This window comes from Acartia tonsa, chromosome 8 (assembly GCF_053477335.1).
Source record: "Acartia tonsa isolate MP-2025a chromosome 8, ASM5347733v1, whole genome shotgun sequence".
In the NCBI taxonomy this organism is placed as follows: Eukaryota; Metazoa; Arthropoda; class Copepoda; order Calanoida; family Acartiidae; genus Acartia; species Acartia tonsa.
The window spans coordinates 44,957,696-44,970,029 of NC_137267.1; the positions used below are offsets into that span (position 1 = coordinate 44,957,696).

At 32.3% G+C, this 12,334-nt stretch overlaps 1 protein-coding gene across 1 annotated transcript; it reads right to left on the minus strand.

The window, feature by feature from the left end:
• Window positions 1-8,094: 8,094 nt before the first annotated feature.
• Window positions 8,095-8,806, minus strand: LOC145326639 (uncharacterized). The gene has a single exon (XM_080170008.1). It carries the CDS (start codon window positions 8,804-8,806, stop codon window positions 8,171-8,173), a length of 636 nt encoding a protein of 211 aa, XP_080026134.1. The 3' UTR covers window positions 8,095-8,170.
• Window positions 8,807-12,334: the final 3,528 nt, after the last annotated feature.

The window sequence follows — 12,334 nt, forward strand, 5'->3', positions numbered from 1 at the left end:
GTATGTTGTTAGTTTTATAGGACTTGTGTATACTCGCACCCACAGTCAAGGTATGAAGGGTATGCAGTCAGGGGTTACCCAGCAAAACAACAAAATAGGCCTTTTTAATTTTTGGACAAAAAATCCGCGAAAATATTATTAAAAAATCCACGACGTGCTAAAAAGCTGTAAAAAACAAACACTAAATTCATAATTTTTGGGCAAAAAGAACGTAAATTAAACAAGTATGTTCTTAAGTATCGTATATATATTTATGCTGTTTACTATTGACATTATTTTTTTGTTTATATGAACACCGCAGTTTCACAATCCAACACATAGAGAAAAAAGAGAGATCCGAATGATAAAGAGTAACCCTCCGTCAACGGAGAAAAGGGAGGTTCCGGGTGGGGGTGAGGGCGGAGGAGGGCGTGATGGTTGGGTGGGGGCTGTCGGAAGGGGGTGGGGGTATAACCATTGCTTATAGGCACTCTGTGAGTGAGTGTGTTATTACATATACATACATTGTACACACATTTTTGTATGTGTGTGAGGGTGTGTGAGTAAGGGTGGGTAAGAGAGATTGTACCCTTATTCAAGACTAACGAGAAGAATGAGAAAAGTGGTAAAAATGAGGTAGTTTTAACGGGAATGGAGAAAAGGGAGGATTTTAGCCGGGAGGGGAGAGGGTGGGGTGCAAGGTGTGGTCCCCGCCCCACCCCCAATACTAAAAATGGGGCGGTAGACTTATTATAGGGAAATAGAGTAAAGGATGAATGGGTAAATGTTATAATTGTAAGTAGCACCAATATTTATACTTTGCACAAAAATAGAAATATTTAATATATGATGTATTCGAAACTAGAATACATTTATAGAGTTGCTACGCTACTTACAATCTAAATTTAAATAAAACCATACTTTAAGCAATCGTTTAATTGCAAAATGTAGAAATTTAAAATATTTTATTTGTTATTTTAATTGTTTAGCAAGGCTTTGAAGTTAAATTTATTGTGAAATAATTTACATAATTTCAACAAATGTTTTGTTAAAGTCTAAAATACATTTATTCGTTCAATGTAAAAAAGGACAATTGTATACATAAGAAGCGCAGTTTATAATAGAATTTTAGATAAGTTAGAATTACTATATTACAATACACTAGTGGCTGCGACCCTTGCGTCTAGGGGTTCTGTATTTCAAGATTGAAAAAATAGTTTAGGACCATCCCACTATAAATAAAATAGCCTGAAACTATACTGGAATCTATGTGAAGCTTTCCTATAATGGAGAACATTATCGGTTTAGTAGTCTCTGAAATCTTACTACTGTAATTTATAATAGTAAAATATAGAACCTACTATGGACTTTATAGTCAAGTAATGTTTATTGACAATCAATATACTAACAGTAAAGCTTTTTAAACGTAGAATTGCAATGTGTTTGTGTGTGTTTAAAGGTCAGTTGAATGACGATTTCATTTATCAATTTCAAAAAAGTAATTTCTGTATCTTATTTCAGTAAATTCATATCATAAAGCAAATGATGGCTTCGCCCCAAGGAATATGGAATAAACCCTCACATAATCAATATTATAACTAAATATTCTTCTTCTGTAGGGGAGTGTCCCAACCCATAAGAAAACATCTCAAACCTGATGCTGTGAGTATTGGTGCAAAAAATATGACGTAACAAAAAAAATTAGCCAATGAGAGGCCACTATAAATTTTACCATTGGTCAATAACGGCCTCTCATTGGCTAATTTTTTTTGTTACGTCATATTTTTTGCACCAATACTCACAGCATCCAAAACCTTCCAGAATCTTGAAAGAAGAATCTGATCGGTTCAGCGGTAACCAAGGCCTTAAACTTCGGACGGATAGTCAAACGAACAGACAACGTTCTAATTTGTATTATAGATGAAGTAATAATAATTTTTTTTCTCTTGTGAACATAAGAATATATATACATATTTATTAGCATAAAGTACAATACAATATCATACAATAATAGAAGTAATGTAGTATAATATTATAGACAGCTTTCCTCGGATATTAAACTGAAAAGGTATAAGATTGATACCAGTTTTGTTAGCCTCGAATGGTCGAAGGCCTGGGCTAATAAAAATGGTAGTAATTTTACGATTCTTCTTTTTTGATATTTTTGGGAAATTATCTGTATATGGCTAATCCAGCTGATATTTATCGGTTTCAAAGCATACGCATATTAGAAAAAATATAATTTACCAGTTTTTTTTAAGAACCGTATTTCGTAATTTTTCAGCTTATTCCTAAATTTTTCAATACGTCTAAAAAACAAAAAAATCTTATTGAAAGTCCTAACAAGTAGTTTCGCCTTTTTATCTTTACTATTGTCACTAGCCTGACTTAACATCATTGAGCCTGTATCCGAACCATACATGAAATAACTGAATCACGTTTTGTATAGGTCTATATCAGCATTGTGTTGTAAGTATAGATTAATGGAGTAAATATTCTAATCGTGTTACTACTACTTAGGAGAGGGACATATATTAGGAAATACAATGCTATTTCGATACAAGCGGCTTCGCCCCTAGCCTCTAGGGGCTTTGCCCCAAGAGATAATTAAAAAAATAAAGTTTTTTTTTTTGGGGGGGGGGATTTTTCATTTTTTTTGGGGGGGGAGGGTTGGGGGTGTCCTACCCCATAAGAAAATAGCTTAAAACCTCCACAGGACCAAAAGGTATATACCCTGAAGAGTAGAATCCGATCGGTTCAGTGGTAACCGAGATCTTAAGGGACGGATGGACGGACAGACAGACAGACATACGGACAGACAGACAGACGGACGGATGGACAGACGGACAGACAGACATAATTCTACTTTGTATTATAGATATTATTACTTGGATGTTGTACCAGATATTCATATACTCTGATAAAGCTGGCTTAAATAACGATACTTCCACCCTCTTTACTTCCCTCCCCTCCCCTCGTACTGGATGAACGAACTGACTAATAAATGAAGTCCTTGTAAGCATATTTTCCCCTGACAATATATATCAACGTATATTCTATATCTATTAATGCAACACAAATAAAAACCTTGAAAACATTTGGATTTAGACTTACAAATTAATATTCCGATTCTCCTCAGGACTTATTGTTCGTTTGTCCTTCCTTTATAAATGGCGTCACCCCCTTTCCTTACAACTCACATAAATGTGCTTTTCGAATATGATAAATTCACAAAAGAAAAGTATTTTCTCCATAGTATTTATTTACAAAAATATATTTCGGTGAAAATTTCAGTCCAAGTCACAAAAGGCATATTAAATTTAGATTAGTAAAATTTTAATTTTACATAGATAACCTAATACCCTGGGTGTTTGGACAGAAAAGGAGAAATTTGGCTCCCCTTAGTTATCTTAGGTTATAGGTAATTGGTACATGTTTAAAAGATTAGTAAATATTTTATTTTACACAGAAAATACAGAATTCAAATAGGTTGAATTTGATTTTTTTTCTCATCTTCATATAGATTATCTATAATACAAAGTAGAACGATGTCTGTCCGTCTGTCTGTCCGTCTGTCCGTCTGTCTGTCCGTCTGAAGCTTAAGATCTCAGTAACCACTGAACCGATTGGGCTCTACTCTTCAGGGAATATACCTACTGGTCCTGTGATGGTTTTAAGCTGTTTTCTTGGGGGGTGGGACACCCCCAACCCCCCCAAAAAATGAAAAATACCCCCCCAAAAAATTTTTTTTTACTTTTTCTTTTTAAATCTAAAATACGAAAAATTAGGTTGATCAAACCTCTTGGGGCAAAGCCCCTAGAGGCTAGGGGCGAAGCCGCTAGTGTTAATAATACTAGCTAAACAGGGAGGGAGGGGACATTGGGATGTTTATTACATTAGTCCCCAAAGTATTATATTAATGTTTTCTTATTTGTTGGCTTAGCAACTTTGAGGACCTTCATTGAATTTTGATTGGTTGGTTCACTAAGTTGAGTGTCAAACGTTTCAATCTTTAATTGAAATTAACAGAAGGAGTAATTTTGTGTATCATCAAAAGGGATGTACATCAATTTATCGGACATTGTCTTATCCCTTTATATCCCTGCTAGTTAATGAATAATGAATAATTTATTATTAATGAATGAATAGACAATGTATTAGCTATAATAATATAAGTACCTGCTATAGGTGTTGGTTGTCAGGGGTATTCAAGGATAAGACAATGGACGATAAATCTATATGTCCTCCAATTTTGATAAACAAAATAGCCTTTTTTGTAGTTGAAAAATTAATGGTGGAAAGTTTGAACACCGCTATTTGGTAGTAATCAATCATTATTAGATAAAAAGTCCCCAAAGTTTTTTTTATTAACCAATGATTTCCTTATGTATAGACCATGCTTATGATGTTTTACAATTGTTTTTAAAAGCGATGTTTTTCTATAATTAGGGTCGGTCCGTACGTCCGTCCGTCCGTACGTCCGTCCGTCCGAGACAGATAGCTTTGTTTCGTTAATTTAGGCATGTTCGAATTGTTTTATCCATTTCAAACTTTGCAAGGTGATTCCTTTAGTACTAAGGTACGATTTAGAAAGCGTAGCAACTCTATAATCATTACTAGAATGTCCGTACGTCCATTTTAAACATGTTGATTTTTCTACTTTTTTAACAACAATTTTTAACAACTATTAATAAACAGCCCCAGGTCCCCTTCCTCCCTACAAAAAAAATGATTAAAATAATCTAAAGCAATTAACTTACTTAGACAGAAAAATTATAAAGCAGTATCGCTACTAAAAGTTATCTCCTTTAAATTTTGAGTAGAGAGTATGAAAATTGTAAATTAGAATATTTGAAAGTTTAATTAACTCCACATTTTACAAAAAGCTTTTTACTTCACATATCTCCAGGAATAAAGAAAGTTAAAAGTCTAGAGTAATCTTAATCTTAAAATTGTTTTAAAGTGACGCTACTTTATATTTTACTTTGTAAGTCCGTAACGCAAGGGGAAAATGTGATTTTCTCGGCTTTTATGTAAAACAGAGTGCTGATCTTTTTATAGGTTAAATCTTACCAAGAGCATACAGAGTACAACTTACTTAGTCCGTCTGTCATAAAAAGATTTATATAGGGTAATAGTTAAGTCAGGGCTCGGCAACCGCGCGTCTGTCGCCTGTAAGCCTTAGGGAAATCATTCTATAAATTACCAGAAAGTCCAAACATAAATTCAAAAAAAAATGCTAATTTAAAAAAAAAATATGATCCTATTTATCAATTTTTTGGAATAATGATTTCTAGGACAACAAGGTGCAATATTATAAGCGAAGCTTCTCTATAATTAATACCTAAAAATAAAAGTATAAATTCTGACACTCTACAAGTGTTAATATTCATTTGTCATACAGTCTAACTTTTTCTTAGTCATCCTTTTTCCTCTGAAAATACGTTGTCCTGTTATTTTAATGAAATAAAGTATCATTATTTTTATCTATTGGCCTATCCTAAATCCCTGACAATCTCAGACACTAAGAAGAGAGGAAGGAGACTAAAAGGAGAAAGTGAGAGGTACGGGATGAAAAAAAAGATACTTCATCAAAATTTCAAAACTTTGGAGTAGTTTTTTTGCTTTGTTTTATATATATTTGGTTATCTCAACTCAGGAAATATAAAGAAAAAAGTTTTGTAATTTTAGAGTAAACAATGTCTATGTCTTGAAGTATTATAAACATGGATTAAAATTCCGAGAAAATGTAACTTTACAAACTGTCTTATACTTTATATATCCAGGTATCTATTCTAAAGGAATAAGTTAAATTATTATACCTCCAACAGATCTATAGTATAGATGTATATACAGACAACTATCTCCCTACCTTTTTCAAAGACCTCTTTTGTCTGCTTCTAAATTATTTTCACAAGGTGGTTGCGATGGGGAGATACAGTTATTTAACCCTTTCTCCCTCTGGTGTTTTACTCTAATATACCTCCCAAATGATGATACACAAAATTAGTCCATCTATAGATAACAGTAATTGGTTAAAACGTTTGGATACTCAACTAAATGAGCCAACCAATCCAAATTCAATAAAAGTCATTAAGGTTGTCAAGCCAACGAATTAGAAGCATTGTTTTAAGACTTTGAGGACAACCTAACGCCCCCTTCCCCCTCAAATATATATATAAATATCTGTAATTTGATTTCATATTCGTTTCCTATTTTTTATTATCTATAGATATATTTTTACTATTTTGTGTTCAATGTCAAAATTTATTTTAGGAAGCAATTAAAAAATTTCATGTAAATTTACAATTTAGAATATTTTAGTTACTTTTTATTAGCAAATATCTTAGCTTCTGGTTGTGTGGTAACTGGTTTAAGGCAGTTTTCTTAGCAGGTGCCTTCTGTTTGAAACTACTAACCTCTCTATTTGGTGTACTACAGCTCGAGACATAGCCCTTGTGAGGTTCTACTGCTTCTTGTACTCAAGTCGATGATCTGGGATCCTGCAATCACTCATGATGTGGCCAGTCCTGTGACAGCGATTGCATACCTGGTTGTATTCCCTTCCAGTTCTAGTGCGGCTAGGGCATAGGTTGATATCCAGTAGACAATTTGCAAAGAGTAGAAGATTTAGGCATAAGAAAAATGCGCTAAAACCATTTTTAGATGTTGGCACCTAAGTTTAGAATTTTCGATTTTACTTTACTTTTTAAATAAAAACTGAATATTTTTTTGGTGTTCTATTATTTGCCTTAAAAAACGAAGAAAATAAGCCAATAATCATTAAATTCTGATAACTATAAGTGAGGTAAAATTGCTTTCAAAAAAGTTCTCATAAAAAAAACACATAAGTTAGAAATGAGTAAATATATGTAGAATTTTCAAAATTTAATATTATTTCAATGTCTTGTCAGTAGCAAAGCTACTGTATAGCACATTTTGTGCAGATGGTTAAAAGAAAAATTTATTTCTCAGCTTTTATTTAAGATATAAAGTAGATTTATTCTTAAAAGATTCCTGTAACATTCCCAGATACTTTTTTTATAGGGACACTATGGGTTACATTAATTTATGTGACGCAATAAGGTATCAATAAATTTTTAAGATATTAAAAAATATTTTTGATAAATAAACATAAATATATAACGTGTTGGTCCAACTGTATAATTTGCTTTTATTTTTACGTGTCTCATTAATGATAGATAATTATTAGTAGCGAAGCTACTATATAATTCACAGTGTCCGTCGGTCTGTCCGTAATTAATGAATTGGGGGAAACGTGATTTTCTCGGCTCCTATTCAAGATAGACAGCTGAAATTTTTCGTGAAGATTTTCACTATATATGCCCATCTAATTTTCTCAACTCCTTTTCAAGATAAAGGGCTGAAATTTTCAGGGATTAATTATTTTTATATTCTACATATTTTCACTATTTATTTTATTAATATTTTTTTACTAATTGGGGTTTAGATCGTTTCCTAGATTTTTTAGGTTTTCGTGGTTTTCTCAATTCCTATTCAGGATTGACAGTTGAAATTATCAGGGATTGAGTATGCTCATGTTCTACATATTTCCATCAAGTTTCATTAAGACTTGTCTATTAATTGCGGTGCTAGATCGATTCCTAGATTTTTAAGTTTTCACGATTATAAGGTTGTGTGATTTTAAAGGTGTGATGATTTCTCTATTTTACCAATATTAATATTTATTATATGACACTGCTTTATAGTATTTTTTCCTGATATACAATTATAATTTTTGAGCTTCGCTACTTATGGATGTTGTCATCCTTGTTATATTATAATTAACCGATTGATCTGATTTTTGGAATTCTGATTCTTATGACAACAATGTGCAAATGTGAAGCATCTCTATTATCAAGTCCTAAAAATGTAAGTATATCCTTAAATACTATCCTGTATTTAAGCATTTTTTCAACAAATTTACTTACAATATTTATACATTTATATTCCAATTATTCAGTTCTGATACTCTACAAGTGTTAATGTTCGTTTGTCCCACCGTTTCAAAGCTTGTCATCCTTGTTTTTAATTACATTCAAAGCTTTTGATTGAGACAAATACCAAATGAAAAAAAACAGTGCAACATGCAAGTTTATATTATTAGAATTTATTACAAGAAACAATAACAATTATATTTATAGTGTAAATTTACAAAATAAGATATTATCTATTTTTTAGTATTAGTCTTATTGGCTGCTGGCTTTTTGGTGGCTGGTTTCTTTGTAGCAGTTTTCTTAGGAGCTACCTTTTTAGCAGCTGTCACCTTCTTCTTGTCTGTTGTTTTCTTGGCAGTTGTTGACTTTTTAACTGTAGCATTCTTGTCAGCTGGTTTCTTCTTATCTCTGCTTTTCTTAGCAGCTACTTTATTTTTCTCTGTAAACTTTTTAGCTGCTGGTTTCTTTTTGTCTGTGGCTTTCTTGGTCGCAGGCTTCTTAGTTGCTGGTTTTTTGGCAGCTGGTTTCTTAGCTTTTGGTTTCTTAACCTCCTTAGCCTTATCTCCAAGTTTATAGCTTCCAGCTCCTTTACCTGAGGATTTGGCCATTTTCAGTGTTCCTCCAGTTACACCACGTTTCAGCGCCATTTTTAAATGTACACCAGCTTTATCTGCTGTAACTTTATAGTTGGCACAAATATATTTGAGAATAGCCTGTCTAGAGCTACCTGTTCTGTCCTTTAAAGCTTTCAGGGCGGCAGCAATCATGTCAGCAAAGGGTGGATGGACAGCTGGAACCTTTGGCTTCTTAGCAGCGGCTGTCTTGGTGACCTTTTTAACAGGAGATGCGGTGTTAGCAGTGTCAACCATCTTTACTCTGGTTGTTTGTGTTACTTGTCAATGCAGTGATGAATGTGAGAACCTGTTGTAATTATATAAACTTAAGAGAGAACCAATTAGAAAGCAGAATGCTTACAGGTTTAAATATATTAAGTCGAATTGTTTCTGCATATAACATCAATGAAATGTTTGACCACCAACTAGATAAGATGCTAAGACTCCGCCCACAAATGAACATATTTAGAATCTCCGCCCCCAAACTGTTGCTTATGCATGTAACATCACTAGAAATATTTGACCATCTCAAGATAATTTGACTCCTCCTGCAATTAAAACATCTCCTATAACTTTACAAATAAACAAGGATGACAACATCCATAAGTAGCGAAGCACAAAAATCGTATACAAGTAGATTTAAAGTGAATTTTTAAAAAATCAAGAATAAATTTATTGGAGAAAATAAACACAAAACCTTGGTTTATTTGTATGATGACGACAGTCAAAGTAAATTACATAAAAGATGCTCATAACAATGAGAAAAATTATTTTGATACTGGTTTGAAAGTTTTAAAATAGGACCAAAAACAATAAAGATATGGGGAAATATGTAAAACATATAAAAATAGCCAAAAACCTGCGAAAAGGCAGTTTGACCGCCACGATTGTTTACTTAAAACTACCGGAAATTTAATTTTGATATCTATAACTGAAAAAATTTTGAAAATCGGACCATAAACACCAAAGATATGGAGAAAAATCTGAAAAATATAAAAATAGCCTAAAACCTGCAAAAGACAGTTGGACTGTCATGGTTGTTTCCTGTAATCGACGGGAAATTTAATTTTGATATCTATATCTGAAAAAATTTTGAAAATCGGATCATAAACACCAAAGATATGGAGAAAAATCTAAAAAATATAAAAATAGCCTAAAACCTGCTAAAAACTGGTCTGACCGCCATTGATGTTTTATAGTTAATTGTGCTCCTTAATAATGGAAATGTTGTCAAAAAGTTTCAGCTTTTTATCATTTGTACGAGCTGAGTAAATCACATTTCCCCCATAGCGTTACGGACTGACTGACTGACGGACTGACTGACGGACAAAGCGAATTATAGAGTAGCTTCGCTACTAAAAAAGGGGTAGAACTACTTTTTAGAGTAGACTTTAATTCCAAAACATACTAACATAAAATGAATTTCTTTTAAATCCACTTGGGGATATCTATATTTTGCACCCATTTTGAGGGGAAAGGGAAGGAAATTGGCAAAACCCAAAAATATTAAACTGGATTTAAAGATTTAATAACAAAAAACCACCCTGAGATTTATTTAAACCTTTCCTAAAACGTATTCAGTCAAGTGATTAGCGATGTCTTATCGGACAAAAAAATACTTTAAACAATAGGATTTTGTTTTGTTACTCTTTGTAATAAGACTTTTAATATCTATCAATGAAACAGTAGCTTTAGATAGGTTTGGAAATTGGCTCTGCAGGTGCTAGAAATAGGTGGAAAGCTACTATGAAAATAAGACAAAACCCACTATTTCGTTTTCTTTCCATGATCCAAATATTTTCGTGTCTTATTTTCCCTTTTTTGAAGCGAATCTACTTTATAATTCCAATTGTCCATCTGTCCACTAAGTTTAGGGGCAAACTTAATTTTCTTGGATGAGATTCATGCTAGACTTTTTTTGTAAATATTCCCTATTTACTTACAGTTTAGAATTTACTTGTTATCTCAGTAATACTCACAAGGTCTTTTGATATTGTGAAGAAAAAAATTTTATCGGCTGCTTTTTTAGGTAAAGATTGTTTTATCAATGAGCTTCTGCCAAATGGATTTTTCTCTTCTCTTAATTAAGATTAAAACTTAAATTGGTAATGTGGGGGAGGGGGGGGGGGGTGCAATTCTCTACTTCCTATCCCAGGTGACTCTGGAGCCGCTAGTAACAAAATCAGTAGGAGACCTGTTATTGGCATTTCCTTACATTAACTTATTTCGATTAAATAAAATAAAAAACAAGCAAATTTTAAGTCTAAATTATTTTTTTCTTATCAAAATTGTATTTTCAATATTGAATTAAAGAAAGACCAAAACACCATTACCTGCTACGATATTGTTTTATTACTATGTCAATATAAGTGTGAGGTTAAATTTAAAATTGCAATTCTGGAAACTGATCTATTAAACTATGGTCCGATTTTTGTATTTGTAGCATTCTCCAATCAAGAGAAATCCCTAAACATACAATCATGGTTTTAAATTCTCCAATTTATAAGGTAAATATAGTAGTTTTTAAAAGATGGTTATATTTCTTGTTACAACTTTTAATTGGGCTGCTACAAATACAAAAATTGGACCATAGTTCAATAGATGAGTTGTCATAACGCTCATGTACTTGGATACCATCTGGGTCATCATCACCACCAGTAAGAGCGTCCTTCAGATCATCATCCCCAAAATTAAGATTTAGATTATCATTTTTTTGCCATATTAAAAAAAACTTTTGTTTTACTTTTTAAGCTAATTATTATTGCTAACAAGTATTTAACTATATCCTGTCAACTGGAGGTTGGCAGCTGTCCTCTGAAGTGATAGAGGTCGAATTTCTTATTTTCAAAATTTTCTTTCTTTGAAATACATTAATTTCTGCCCAATATTATGTTTCGGTATATTTTAATGCATATATCCCTTTGAAAGATTGCACAATACAATGAGCATCTAGTCTAGTCTATAAAATGTGGCTATAGACATAAAATATAATTTCAAAATCAAAAAGAGGTAACATGTTAAATCATGCAAAAAACATCTTCTTTATTTAAGACCAAAACATCCATACTTGCCAAAATATTGTTTCATTATGTCATTAAAAGTATGTAGTTATAACGTAAGCCAATAAATTAAAGAAATGTGTACATTTATAAGTCTAAACAAAATTGCATGTTGCAGAATTGCTTAAGTATAGGAAACTAAGATGCCTTGCTTCTAAGTCATCACATTGTACTATCCTAGGAACCATTCTTCAAATAACCAGATACATAAATAAAAACAAGGAAGACAACATCCATAAAAGCGAAGCTTTGGAACAGAGGAAAAACGCACATTAACACTTGTAGAGTGTCATAACTGAATAATCAGAATATAAATTTATAAAAAATAGAAACAAAAGTTTAAGTAAAAACTACAGAATAATGTTTAAGGACAAACTTACATTTTTAGGAGTTGATTATAGAGATGCTTCATTTATAACATAGTACTTTTTTGTCCTAGGAATCAGTATTCCAGAAATCATATAAAAAATTTGCTGATTCAAATCAACATGTTGAAAATGGACGTACAGAATTCTGGTAACGATTACAGAGTTGCTATGCTTTCTAAATTGTGCCCAACTACTACAAGAATCGCCATGCAAGTTTGAAATAGAGAGGACAACTCTCTTTATGCTTTATGAATTGTTTCGAACTGTTACAGGAATCATCAAACAAGCAAATAACAATTACAGTGCCTTTGTCTTGACATTTTACCCTTATAATTGTATAGTCAACTAAAAATAGC